The following is a 14,719-nucleotide window of genomic DNA, read 5'->3' on the forward strand; positions in this document are numbered from 1 at the left end:
GTAGGGTGCGTGCTTAGCACATACGAGGTTCTGGGTTCAATCCCCAGTACCTCCATTAAATAAACAATTAATAAACCTAATTACTACCCTCCTCAAAAAAACTAAAAAAAAAAAAACCAAAAAAAAGAGTCATGAAACCAAAGGCAAATAGAAGGCATCTGTAAATAAACAAAAATTACGTGTATGCACACAAAATACATTAAAAAATTTAAAATACTCAACCTATATGGAGTGCTAACTGGTAGCCACAGAAAAAATAAAGCATGGATAATATCCTAATATACCCTGTGCCTCTTCTACCTCAAGCATGTCCAGACAAAAATTATACACTAAGCCACAAAAAAAACCAAAGGTAAAATACAGTACCAAGAAAGTGCTTATTAATTGGCACTCAGCAGCGGGGTGAAGCAGCCCGCACAGCACGCTGCGGAAGTACGTAACCTTGGTTACTGTTTCCAAGGACACTGGGCTCCTGGCTAACAAGAGCTGGGGTGAAGCTGAAAGCAATGTTGAGTCATTTTCATAAACCTGCATAAAGAAAGAAAATCAATGCAGTGGTATTCCAATTGCCTAAGTCTTTATTGGTGGATCTAATAAAACATTTTTACCACGAATCAGATACTGCAAGTAGTGAATATTTTTTCTAGCAAAGGCTGTTTGCTGATGCCAGCTGTACCTTCCCCTTGTACCGCCCAGGGAGTGCCTAACCCTGTCATACTTGGTAAGGTCAGCAGTGATTAGACTTAGGAATCTTATCTGAGGCATTCTGGAACATATCTAGAAATGGGAACCAATCTAGTTAACAGGTGTGCATACTTTTAAAAATGTCACTGATACGGACCACTGTGACAGAACAGTCCATGTGGCGTTTCCCAAAAATGTCTCTGCAGTATAAATTCTGTCAAACTGGGACGCTTTTCTGTCACAAAGGTGGAATGCACAAGACCGATTAGAAAGCTGCTTGAATTCTGGTGCCAGGTTGAAACCCTAGGTCCTGATCAGGCTGACAGGGAGCACAGAGGCCTCAGGCAAAGCCTGCTGGAAACCGGCCCACGCTGCCGTTACTAACACCCACCAGCCCTGTGGGGCCGAGGCCCTGAAGGTGACGATTCAGAGACCGTGGTCTCAGGCATTACTCGCCAGAGATGGTATCGTCTGAAGCAAATGAGAAAAACAGAGTTACCTCATCAGCACTTCCCTGTGCCTTCTGGCGCCCAGCAGGGCAAAGCAGAAGCCTCAATAGCTCTTTAATGACAATGTTCTCTACCTTTCTTGGAGAGGACTGAAGGAAAAGGCGTAAAATGGAACAAAAGAGAATTTCTTCAAGTTTTGTCCTGAGAAGGGAAAATGATCTAGTTAATTATGTAAAGCAGCAACTGCAGGGACAAAACCAACCTTCCCAGTTTACAAAGAAAAACGAAGTCTGGGTCAGAGAGCTTAAGCCACAGACCAAGTGAAACACACAAGATTCAAAATCCCTTCATGAAGCCCATAATTAACAATTCAGAGAAGTGTCCTAGACGGGCATGTTCTTCACAGGAATAACGCAGTCCTTAACCACTGGGCTTTCCCCCCCGATTTTATACATTCAATTTAAGTGGCAAAGAAAATACCCTAAACCAGACAGCATGAGCCTTTTCCTTCTAAAATCCGGGGCTGTTTTTGAACAACTTGCTGCCGCTGCTTCTAAGTGATGTGCCTCCACCACAGACACACATCCTGCTTTTTCTCCTTGCTTGGCTGGGAGCTCCACCTTCTAACCCAGATTTAATTTTCAGGTCTTTCACAGAGATACTGCAATACTGGCCCCTGGGCAGTCATTTCTGGAAGTCTGGCCAGAGGCCTCTGCAAAGAGATTTCACTCAGCTGCCCTTCCAAATCTCGTCTGAGAAAAATACCACGTTCACAGTCTGTGTGTGAGGTAAACCAAGGCTTTCAGTGAAGGCTAGCGGAACGATATTTATCCTGATACACCACGATCCGGGCCTCTGTCAAACATTCTTCTCCACTGCAAAGTTTCAGGCATGTTTTGAGAAAGTCTTCTTGAAAGTTGACAGTCTTGGAAGTGAATGAATGGAGTAGCTACCGGGTTCAGTTGGGAGTCAAGTTAGTCAGTTTGCCCTCACCCACCTGCCATTGTCCAATGGAGAGAAGCAGAGTTTCTTCTATGAAAGAATATCAATTTAATCACAATTTCCCATTTTTATTCACTTCAGATATTAACAAACTAAGTGTGGATAAATGCTCTCTCCTTCACAGGACAGGAAGTGTTCCGGACAGAAACAGACACTGGCTCAAACCATTCTAACCAACTCCAGTCCTACAATAATTATTTATTTTTCTCCAAATGTCAATTCTTCACAGTTTCAATACCACAGCAGCAAATTATTCCTTAAAGGAAATTGTGGTCCATATTTTAAAACACCTTAGGAGGACTAGCGATAAGGTGGCAAACTTGTGGCGACACATGCAGTGTGGGTGGGGCACCTCGACCTCAGATCCCACAGACCGGCAATGGGAACCTGGGGACAAAGGCCGTCCGTAGGACTGCCTGGGAGCTTGGCAGCACTCCCCTTACCTCTTGAGGACTTTTTCATGGAGGTGGGTGGAGGTTAACTCAGTAGCACTCGCATTCTGTCTCTTGGTCCCTGTCACCCCAAGGGGGTGTGATGGAAAAAAGACCCCAGCTGGTACTTCACGGAAGAGCTTTCAGGAGATTTCAGAGCAAATCAGGCAGGATGAGGCCAGGAGGTTTTGGTTCAACACAGTTGATCCAGAAGTTGGCACAGCTGGCGTGATACTGGTGTCCTCCATATGCCAGCTTGAAACTGTCTGTCTCCGAGTTGAACGCCTGCCGGAAATAAACAGACACGCGGGGCGAGTCAGGCTTCCTCTGCGGCCGGGAGCTGCCAGCAGCCAGCACGGACCCCCTCCTGGTCTCAGAGGCTGAGGCCAAACTGGCACACACACACAAAAGCCGAGCAGGTGGCTCCAGGAATTCAAGCGAGAAACTTTCTCGCTGCTAATTAAAGGCATAACAAAATCTTTACTGTTAAACCCAGTTTCAGCAAAAGGAGGCCAAATCTTTCCTAGAAAAGACAGGCCGATGCTGTGGGGGTTGGCAGGGGTCATGACGGGGGAACTAAAATAGAAGGGCTGTGGATGATTTTTCTCTCTCTTTGTGAGGAAGGGAGCCCTTCCCTGAAGCTGGCATCGGACTGTAACATGTAATTCCTTAAATTTCTGAGGCTAACCAGTCTTATCATGAAAGAAAACAAAAGATTAAAAAAACCCTGAAGGTCTAAAAGACACTGGGTGCTAATAACTGAATCGTAAAGTCCATAGGTATAAGATTTGTTAAAAAAAAAAAAGACATGAAACACATGAGAATTATTTCCACATGAGTAATGCTTATAGGGGAAGTTACCGCCAACCAGTCCAAACTTCAGTCACTTCTGGGGGTGTTTTCCACAGCACTACAAGCAAGCAAATAAATAAAACTCTAAAACCCAACCGATTGGGTTTTGTCTGCTAACAGCCAAATCCTGAAGCTCTCTGCTGTCATTCTGTGTGTCACTACAACTTCGTCTTCCAGAAGTTGCTCACTCTGTTATCCTGTGTCCATCACAGAGAAAAGCCGCCACAACACCAGAAGCCAATTGTGAGAGACGAGCATGCAGACAAGACGGAAGTGGACCCACACAGACACGTTAGTTGATTGAATCAAGCACTATGGGGACAAAAGTGATTCAGCAAAGAGTCATGGTTGGGACAGCTCAGGATGGCAGTGGCACCACTGAATTTGCCTTCCACACTCAAAATTAAGATGGAGACGCTAAGATAATGTGTAACTGGTTCATACTTTTTTAGGATGTTCTTCTGCAGGCTTCTCTTCTTTCTGAAATAATGTTGAAACCATAAGGTCAACAGAATTCCCAGAACCAGACCTCTTGCCTCCAAACAAGTCCTTGCAGGTGGAACCTTTTCCCTTCACCACCCACTGCACAGGTGCCGCAGGCACCATGCAAACAAGCCCATTCCTCAGAAAAGGGTGAACCATCCATCCCCTCAGCAGCTTCCCCTACTGCCCTTTTGAAAGAAGGTATCTGCTCTTGTGCTCAGATTTCAGAGCTTTATAAACTCCCCACCACTGGTCATGGACCCTGCAGTGAAGTGGGCTGGGGCCTGGGGGGAGGGAAGCTCTTTGCCACAGGAGGAAGGCGGGTGACTTACCCGGCTCCTGGAGTCCACATTTAAAAGGCACACCCCGCAAGCAAGTTCTTGAGCATTTTTAATCCCAGGCCGTAGCATACAGGAGGAAAAATCCAGTGAATTTTCATCAGGCTGTGAGAACAAGACAAATGGGTAAGAACCCAGCAACTCCAGATGCTGCTGGCTTCACCCCCAATCCCTTGTCCCAGTAAGTCCAGCCGTGACTTCAGTAAACTCTCGAACACCACCAGTATAATTATTCAGTTTCCCAAACGTTTACTGAGTACTTGCTGTATTCCAGCTGCTACGGATGTTAGGATGAGGGAAAAATGGTCCCTGTCCTCTGAGAACTCAGTCCAGGGTGAGGGCGAGGCGGGTCTCAGGCAACACGGTGCCACGAGAGCCACACGAGGGAAGTCCCGAGAGCCAGAGCAAAGGCAGAGAGGGTGGGCACTGACCCCGACCCCAGGGGAAGGAGCCCGATGGCAGAGAAGGCTTCCTGTAACTTAAGAACCTCCGGCTGAGTCCTGCTGGGGATGTGCCAGGTGAGGGGATGGAGGCACGAAGGAGGGAAGGCGGGGTGTTTCTTCTGCGCAGAACAAGCAGTGCAGGCAAGGGCCCCTACGCAGATCAGGTCTGGGAAGAAGTCCAGGGTGCCAGGAGCCAAGCTCACGGAAGGAGGTAGGAGGTGAGACTGGAGCACGAAGGCCTCGGGAGGAGTATGTGGGGCGGAGGCTTTATCCAGGGAAGCCCTTCACGGTCTTCATTGGAGGATGACGGATCAGGTCTGTACTGTGGACAGACCCCTCTGGCTGCAGAAAGGCAGTGAGTTGGGGGTGAAAGTCCTCAAGGTACAGGCCTCCGTCACAAGGCCGCTGTAGCGATCCAGGGGGCAGACACTGAAGGTCAGAACGAAGGGAGCAGCAGTGGGGAGGGCAGGAGAATCGACAGTCCTGGGGGGGGGTGTCTGTGAGATGCGCGAGGAGTGGGGTGGACTGGGCTTCCGGGAGGATTCACCCTGACGGGGCAGGTGAGGGAGAACAAGTCTGTGTGGAGACGGAGCAGGGGAGCCCGGTGTGGTTCAAGCTGCCCTGGAGCTGCCTGTGGGACAGCTAGGTTCTGATGTGACAGGCAGAGGGCCATACAGGCCCGGTGCTCAACAGTGAGAGGTGTGGACGTTATTTGCTAGAGAGAGTAAACATAACAACAGCTAACAGGTCAAGTCCTCACCTGTGCTAAGCACCACACTAAGCTCTTCACATGCATCATTTAATTTATTCCTCACAACCAATTTATGCAGAATGTGTAGCCCAATGATTAAAAGCTCAATGATATTTGTAACAGCCAAGACATGGAAACAACCTAAATGTCCACTGACAGATGACTGGATAAAGAAGTTGTGGTATATTTATACAATGGAATACTATTCAGCCATAAAAATAATAAAATAATGCCATCTGGAGCAACATGGATGGACCTGAAGATCGTAATTCTAAGTGAAGCCAGAAAGAGAAAGAAAGATACCATATGATATCACTCATATGTAGAACCTAAAAAAAAAAAAGTGAACTTATTTACAAAACAGAGATAGACTCACAGACATAGAAAACAAACTTAATGGTTACTAGGGGGAAAAGAAGTGAGAAGGGAAAAATTAGGAGTTTGAGATTTGCGATACTAACTACTATATATATACATAGATGAATTTATACCATTTGGCACAGGGAACTATACTCAGTTATAGTAACCTATAACGAAAAAGAATATGAAAACAAATATACGTATTTTGACTAAAACATTACGCTGTACACCATAAATTGATGCAACATTGTAAACTGTGCTTAAAAATAAAGCCCAGTGATTGACAGCTGTTAATTTCTTAAAGTTAACATGTACATGATACAATCTTGTAATTTCCTGCATATTTATCCAAGAGAAATGAAAACATGTTAACAAAAGTCTTTGTACAAGAAGTGTTCACAGCAGCTCTGTTCATATTATCTAAAACTGGAAACAGCATCCATCTGTAAATAAGTGGATTAAAAAATCATAGTATATTAATACAATGGAATATTACTCAGTGAGAAAAGGGATCAACCTGATATACACAAGATAAATTTTTAAAACATGCTAAGTAAACGAAGCTGACACAAGAACATACATACCACGTAATTTCATGTATGTTAAGTTGTAGAACAGGCAAATCTATGGTGACAGCAAGCTACAGAAAATGGATCCATGGTTGTTTTTGGAATCAGATCAGGGGACTGACTGGGAAGCAGCAAAATGGAACTTTAGGGGGTGATGAAAACACCACATGTTGATGGGGTGTGGGTTACATGGTGGTATGCATTTGTCAAAACTGACCCAACTATACTGGACTGTTATACGACTATTTAAGATCTGTGCATTTCACTTTATATAAGTTGTCCCTCAATTAAGAAAAACATTTGAATAACAAAGCAAAACAAAAACAACCAAAAGAACGAGCCAAAAAAAAAGAAAAAAAAACAGATTTTGGATTCTTAAGGTGAAAAAAGACATACCTAACCTGATTTTCCTTACGTGTGCCCTAGAGCAGAGTTTCTCAAACTTGGCACCACTGACATTTTAAGCTGCACAGTTCTTTGTTGAAGGGCCTGTTGTCCGCATTGTAGGATATTCTGAGGCTCCCTGGCCAATTTGGGGGCAAAGTTGCTCCCCTCCCCCACCATTAAGAACTGACTTTCCAAAAAGTTAAAAGTATGCACACACATACATATACACACATACACATATATATACAAACCCACATACATAAGTTTACTATAAATTTTACTGTGCAGCACACAATTTACAAATAAAATATACAGTCATCTTTACTGCAAATTCCATTCAGTCGCTTGTTCTTCCTTTGATTTTTGCCCAACTCTTAGATCCACAGTCACGCTGTCCCTGCTTTCCTAAAGGAGTGTTAATTTTGACGTGAATGATGTTTTCAAGTGAAGGACTAAGGCCAGAGTGAAACTACACACAGATTTCAGAACTTCACTCATCTGTCAAATACATGAGTGACTGTTTTGCTGGATCAGATAATAGTTCTTGAATACTGGAGAATCTTTCCTCAACTTTTTGTTCTATTCACAATATAATGGCTACAAACAGCATACTTTTAAGTTTAATGTGCATTATTAACATTTTCTCTGTCATCCTAAGGCTAGATAATCAACAAAACAAGTCGAGCCCGGCTTTGTAGTGTTTGTTGATTTCCATGGTCTAAAAACTGCCACCATGGTTGATTTCGAACTACCAATGTGATGTCACTGGACACGAGTTAGAGAGAGACGCCTGCAGCACCACCATGTAGTATTTCCATGTATGGACAGAGTAGACCAGGGTGACCAGCTTTCCTGGTTTGTACAAAACTGTTCCCGTGTTAGCGCTAAGGAAATGCCTCGGTCCTGAGCAAATCGGGACAGGTGATTGTCCTAGGACAGACATCAATAGCCTCAATTGCTAAGGACTGAACAGGTGGGAAAGGAAGTAAAGATGGAACGGAGTATATAGGACAGTAAAAGGGTCAACTGTCCTGTGCTGAGAGCCAAAAACAAGAGCAGTGTAAGGCAAGTGTAAGAAAGTTCTAGAGATACCAAGTTGGGCACAGAAAGATGGCAGAGTTTATGACTGCCCAGGCACTGCAGTGTGATGTGATAACACAGTCCAGTGTGATTATGCAGGTGGGTGTCTTAAGTGGAAAGGAGACCAGGGTCTTGTATAAAGACAGCCAAGGACCTGGGAGCCTGGCGTGTTGGCTGGTTTTTCCTCGTGAATACTGTGGTGACCAGCATGATAGCAAACTCCTGCCAAAGTGATAGTTACATATTCTATAGTTACTTTAAGCTGAACCACTGAGGAGTTACAATACTGTCCCTGTATTTGCAAAACTGTTATTATCCTTCCCCGGGTTGGGGTTGAAGGCTTCTCCTTAGAAAAAAGTGTAGATTACATATGCTATTTCCCCATGCCTTACTAATTTGAAATAATAAATCACTTGCTAGGCTCCACAAACCTCTCTTAAACCAACCTGGGCTGAATCCATTCAGATCACACTTTTCAAAGAAGAAAAAGGGAGGTGGATGTTTCAACTGGGTGAAAGATGGCTGTGATCTAGGTGAACCTACATGGCCTTAGCCAAGACAGAGGGTTTTTTTGTTTTGTTTGTTTTTCCCCCAGTGCAATGATGGCCATTTGGTCAAATCTGGAAGCCAGTGGCACACTATAGTTTGCTGTCCAATTCTGTCCCTTGTAAAATGGTAACAATTTCACTTGCCCCCCCCACTTCTCCCTCAGTGGGTGTTAGGACCCTCACAGATATATAAAAAGTGCTCTGGAAAGGATAAAATACTCTAAATAATTATCACAATTATTCACTTTGACAAATAAAATCTAACAAGCTTTTTGAAGAGTTTAAAAACATAGTAGCATGTCTGTAATCTACATTATAGACATTTACCATGTTACTGAATAAGGACTATTTGAGAAATAATTAGAATCTGGAGAAACTGAATCTTGAAATCAACCAAGTTAGTAAAAACTCTTGAATACCTATTTACCAAAGGAATAAAAGAAGCAAACAAAAAGGTCATATTGTAATCTCCAGTAAAAATCATAAGGCTCTGAATAACTTACCCTGTAGTCAAATTAATCTTTCAAATGACAAAATTAACCTTTATAAATGCACTTCCATTTGGGGGATTACTGTAGTACACAGTAACAGCGTGACACCAATCAAATGGCCCTAATTCTAGAAGAAGGTATGCCCTCCACAGGCCACCTTAAATAGGGTATCGCCTACTTTCACTGGCAAGTATGTCACACATTTAGTAAAGATAAAAAAGTTCTATTATCCGTGACCTGCGTACGCTGACAAGTCTCAGAGTCAGACTGGGATACGAAATCCTGAATCTTTAGCCAATGATAAGCTACTAACACGGCATCCAAGACAATCATTACTAAGGAAGAAGAGTCTGGTAGTAATTAGTGTTCTTCACCAACAGCCCTCCTCTCCTCCTTCCAGACAAGCAGCAGGACGGGCCTCCCCTGTCCCTCTCAATCAGGCACGGCTGAGAAACTTGCCATGCTGTGACAGCCTGGGAGGGTAAGTCATATGCCACTTCTGGAAGGAAGCACTTAAGACCAATGTACTATTTGTCACGTCCCCTTGATCCTCCCGTGCTGACCAACCATGTTCCACACAGTGGAGGCTCTGTCAACCCAGGCCCCTGAGTAAGAAGGACACGGCACGGAGACCCTCCGACTTGAGATGGTGATGCACCAGGAGCTAGAAATAAAGCTTTGCTGTTTTGCACTGCTGAGAAGGAGGGGAGGGTGGTATTTGTCACCACAGCATAACCTAACCTGACTGACACAGAGTGATCTAGACACAGGTCCCCCAGGCAATTCTATACCTTTGGTTTTGGTTACAATGTAACCACTCCTGGTTACTTTTTTTTTTTTTTTTTTGTAATTTTTCCTATTGCTGCTGTAACAAATTAGCACAAATTTAGTGGCTTAAAACAAGATAAATTTATTCTCTTACAGTTCAGTTCGGGACATCACAAGTCTAAGGTGGGTTGGCAGCACTGCGTTCCTTATGGAAATTCTAGGGAAGAGTCTGCTTCTTTGCCTTTTCCAGTTTCTGGAGACTGCCTGCACACTTCTTGGATCATGGTTCCATCTTCAAAGCCAAGAGTGGGGCATCGGCCAACCTTTGCCTCTGCTTCGACTGTCGCATTGCTCTTTCTCCTCTTCCTCTCCTGCCTTCCTCTTCTAAGGACCCCTGCCATGACTCTGGGCCCACTCAGATAATCCAGAATAAGTTTCCCATCCGGAAACCCTTAACTTCATCACATCTGCCAAGTCCCTTTTACCATATAAGGTACAGCGTTCAGGGGCTCTCAGGACCAGGACGTGGACATCTCTGGGGGGAGGGCATTATTCTGTCGACCATATCCACCTACCACACCCACCTTCTGTCAACTCTAGACAGCCGCGCAGAGACGTGATGAAGACCCTGGCTCAAGTGCTGTGTAGACTGACAAGATGACTAAAATGCTCTCATTATTAAAAATAAACGGTTCTCCTGATATGCCAGAGCAATAAGAAGTAAGTAGCCTGAAATTCACTGCTTATTTCACACTGAAAGGAAGGAAAGAATGATTATACTGAGGGTAACAGTGAAATCACAGAGCCTGCATGATTTCCAAATGACTACAGGTCAAGAGAAAAACACTCCTCGCTCTTCTGGTAGATTTTATATGGCAAAAGTGGGTTCATTCTGTTTTTCAGGACTGAGTCTTTGTTACCAACCCATAGAACTTCAACCCACAACCATGAGATAAAACCTTAAGATAACAATTCACTTAAATCACTAAAATAGGTGATTTTTAGCTCTTGAGAGAAAACAGTTCCTTCAGTCTGTGCCCAGAGGAGAGACGCTTTTTACCACAAGAGGGAGTTTCAGTCCACGGATAAATGGAACATCAAAGGGAAAGAGAAACGTAGAACTTCGCTGGTGTAACTTCCCCTTAAAGAAATACTAAGATTTGGAGGTTACGACCGTGTACTCTGCTCTCCTTAGCTCAAGCATCACTGCTGCATCCTGGAACGTCTTCTCTGGAGAAAAGTAACGCAGCCTCCTTTTGATGGGAATAGTTTCAGGGAGTCTTCGTGGGAAGACACAAGTCATTTTTTAGCACCTTGGAAGCTGGGACTAACACAATAGGAAGAATGGATTTTTAAACAATGATCTGCATTCAAATCCCAGATTTGTCAGTTTCAGGCAAGTTTCAACTTCTCTGAGCCCCAATTTCTGCACTTGTACAAATGGGGATCACATTACTGACCCTGTGGGATTGTCGCCAGGATTAAATGAGAGGAAGGTAAAGCATACAGCACAGAGTTCTCGGTGCAAACAGTAACCATCAGTGGAACTGGAATCAAAGAGGCTGACTGTGGCAATTCAGTTCATTAAGTAACTTTAAATTCTACCTACGATGAAGCAATGGGGAAAAAAGTTAAAAGCTGCCTATACAACCTCAGTCATGCCTCCCTCCCTCGTGACGGTTTCTCTGCTTTGAGGCTCTAATAAAGAGTCCTTGGAGTTTGTATAGTTTCGTTCCAAATGAATTAAACTACACAGATGCTGGTTTGTGTCCATTTACACCTATTTTTTAAAGTAAAGCTTCTTCAAGACAAGTCTCACCTTACACTTCCTCTGTAAAATGCTATTTTTCGTGCAGTGGGCTGTTCAAGTAAGTTTTATAGATTGAGGACCTACCAGTTATCAACAGGACATAACACGGTATAATAATGAAAAATAGCTGAGTTGAGAATGATTATTTCCCTGTCACAGCTAACCTGGTGAAAAAAGCAATTATAATGTGAAGAGCATGGGTAACTGGAGAAATAAATACTCAGTGGTGTTCATGTACAATTTGTACTGTCGAGTGGCAGACACCTACCCTCACCTGGTGTCTAAAAAGTCAGGGAAAATCACTCTAGCATCTAGACGTGGTGCTAGAAATGGATGTTCCTAACAGGAGCCTGAAGGAGGGGGCACGAACGCCTGGCCACTCTTCCTGTTCACCCAGTTTGCCATGCGGAGGGAGGGATTCAGAACCACTGCGAGTGAGAGGACGACACCCCCAGGTTAGATGGGTGACCGAACCCAGAAGGCTTTCTTTGAAATCACAGAATCAAATCCTATGACTTCTTTAAAAAGGTCTGAGCAAAACTAATCTTTAGTGTGAAAAAATCAGAACACAGATTATCTCTAAGTAGGGCGATGGGGCAAGGAGCTTAAGGAAAGCTTCTGGGATGATGGGCTCTTCTGTATCTTGATAGGGGCCTGGGTTATATAGGGCATGCATCTGTCAAAACCACTCAGTGGTATAATTAAGATTTTTGCATTTTAGTGTATGTATCTTTTACAAAAAAAGAAAAAAGAAAAGAAAGGCCCAGAGGGTCAGAGTCTAGAAGGCAAGCCTTTCTGAGCAAGGTGTACAAGGATGAACCTGGCTCCCACCTCACCCACTGACAGCAGCTCCCTCAAAGCAGTAATCCAGGCCCAGATTCTCCCCACTTATCTTCTGACCTAAAAGCACCAATACATACCTGGTTAACACGCCTGGTCTTTTGTGGAAACTTTGAGGAGTTCACGGCAAAGGAAGATGCTCTGCAATCACAGACATTTTTTCTAACAGCACCAGAGGAGACGAGATGGGTTTGTATTTGAGGGTCTGTATAGAAATCTAGTTTTCAAAGTGTTAATTACAGTAAGAAACTGATTGCCACCCAAAACAAAGAGCCTTAACATCCAAGTGGAGAAGGGGAATCTTTTAAGCTACTCTACAATCTGGGGATATAAACGGGAAAAAATGCACACAAAAGAACTTGACTGTTTATATCAAGTTATTGTCAAGACAGACTCCTGCTGTTTCATCTCATGAACCTTCATGCTAAGTAACATCCTACTGCCCCCCAAAAGGCTTCTAGCTCTCTGGTTTTACCCACCCAACTTGCCTATTTTGAGGAGGTAACAGAGAACAGAGGTTGAAAAGGCAGACTTAAGACTTTCAGACTGAGGCCAGGTCCCACCAAGATCTCTGTGCCTGAGTTTCTTCATCTGTGCCAGGGGGAAACCACAGTACCTACCCTCAAGACTGCTGCCTTAAGTCAATCACACCTATGCACACAGTAGATACTCAGTACAAGTTGGCTAATGATGACAATGATATTGAGGCTTAGTCTGGTCTGTATCAGTACAAGCTTAGGAGCAGAAGGTGGGTAAATTAGGAGAAACCCAGACACACACTGATCTCTGGATTCCTAATGCGTGGCCTTAGATAGCCTGTTGCTATAAAAACACGGGACAAATGGATTTTGAGGTGAGACTTTTTTAAAAGACTGAGTACAGAGGCTCTAATGAAGGGCGACGCTAACGATGCAAAGGTGACACACTGGACTCTATGACAAGTAACTGGTAACACGTCCTTCTCCATCACGCAGCCTCACAGGCACCCCATGTACATCACCAGCCAACCAACTTCACTCGAAATATTTTTTAAAAAGACCAGGGTTTTATCACCCAAACACAACCCTATTGCATTTGGGCAGATTTCCTTCCGGCCCTGTAATAACAGTTTTATGTTATTTCAGACTTTGTGCTCCTTGAAAGAATGGCTGCGTAACATCCTAATATGAAGATTCACACAATTAACTAATTCTCCAGATTTGGACTTTTAGGTATTTTTCAATTTTTCACTTTTACAAAGAACAGCTTGCACATTTAACTTGCTTCTTTTTGTGAGTTTGTATGTAGAGGTTTGGCCTTAGGAGGTTTCCCTAGAAGTGGAATTCTCAGTCGACCTTTAATTCATCCAGCTTTTCCTGTGCTCACACTGGACAAAAGAGGAATGAAATGTGGTCTTGGTCCCCGTCCTCAAGGAGTTCACAGGCAGAGGGGAAGACATGTTGCCAAACACTTTCCCATAGGGTGGTCCCAATTTCCTCATAAACTGATTCTTAATAAATGCCCTAAGGAAAAGCCCAGTTTTACACATTACCACCAGCAGGATTCAAACCAACCAAACCCAAAACTGGGCTTATCAGGAGGTAAAAAAATGAAAGCTTGTTTTAATCTGAATTAATGTTTCTTGATTACCCGTGCCCCCTCTTTTATGAGTCATTTCATGTTTCTGCTCCGATTTTACTGGGTGCTGGTACATTTCTCACTGATTTGCACGTTTTTTTCCACAAAGACTTGAGACCACCGTCAGTATGCAGCGCCACACTTTTTTTCTCGTTTACCATCTCATCTATTTTTTCCCCACTTAGACTGACTTTTCACTAATTTGTACTTGGAACTTGCCATCCAATCTGTATGAAGAGATCTCCCAAGAAACTACTCAGTGAAACCTGTTGTTTTATTTACTGAAAGGGTATTTTTGAAGATAATATAGATTAGGTTAGTTTCCTCTTTACAAGAACCTACACATTTCTGATATGAATGCCAGAAATAATGTTTCCTGAGTGGAGGGTTTATTTTTATGTTATTAATCCAGTGAATCATGGAACAGATCACGTCTTCTTTACATGAGTGCTTAGGAAGGGTCAAGTTAACTGTACAGCTCACCACTAGCAAATGCCAGCACTTCAAAAGCACACATTTTTGTACACTTCACTTCATCCGTGACTTTACCTTCCCTACTTTCATTTTTCCTTTGTTTTATTTTCCTTATCCATTTAAAATATTTAAACCAGTTATTAAAATAATGAGGTATAAAAATGCTTACCTAGTTTGACAAAAACAAAGTTCAAAAAAGTATAAAACCCAAAGTACAAAGTCCCACCCAACATTATTAGAACACAATAAAAAACACATACTATATGATGTCACTTATATGTGGAAGCTAAGAAATAGAAATGAATGTATACACAAAACAGAAGCAGAATAAGACACAGAAAA

General features: G+C 43.3%; 1 protein-coding gene across 10 annotated transcripts in view; it reads right to left on the reverse strand.

Annotated features, from left to right (window-relative positions):
* Positions 1-560: 560 nt before the first annotated feature.
* SYNRG (synergin gamma) overlaps positions 561-14,719 on the reverse strand; it is a 78,987-nt gene continuing 64,828 nt past the window's right edge. For 7 of the 10 annotated variants that reach the window (XM_031467939.2, XM_031467930.2, XM_031467938.2 and 4 more), the window contains 3 exons: positions 4,234-4,344; positions 3,863-3,898; positions 561-2,851 (listed from right to left, as the gene is read on the reverse strand). In XM_031467939.2, coding sequence (XP_031323799.1) covers positions 2,720-2,851; positions 3,863-3,898; positions 4,234-4,344 — 279 coding nt within the window. In that variant the 3' untranslated portion in view covers positions 561-2,719. Of the gene's footprint in view, positions 2,852-3,862; positions 3,899-4,233; positions 4,345-14,719 lie in introns of those variants that run through there. The other 3 variants (XM_031467940.2, XM_031467932.2, XM_064495023.1) reach the window with 2 other exon arrangements.

This window comes from Camelus dromedarius, chromosome 16, assembly GCF_036321535.1.
Source record: "Camelus dromedarius isolate mCamDro1 chromosome 16, mCamDro1.pat, whole genome shotgun sequence".
Lineage (NCBI taxonomy): Eukaryota > Metazoa > Chordata > Mammalia > Artiodactyla > Camelidae > Camelus > Camelus dromedarius.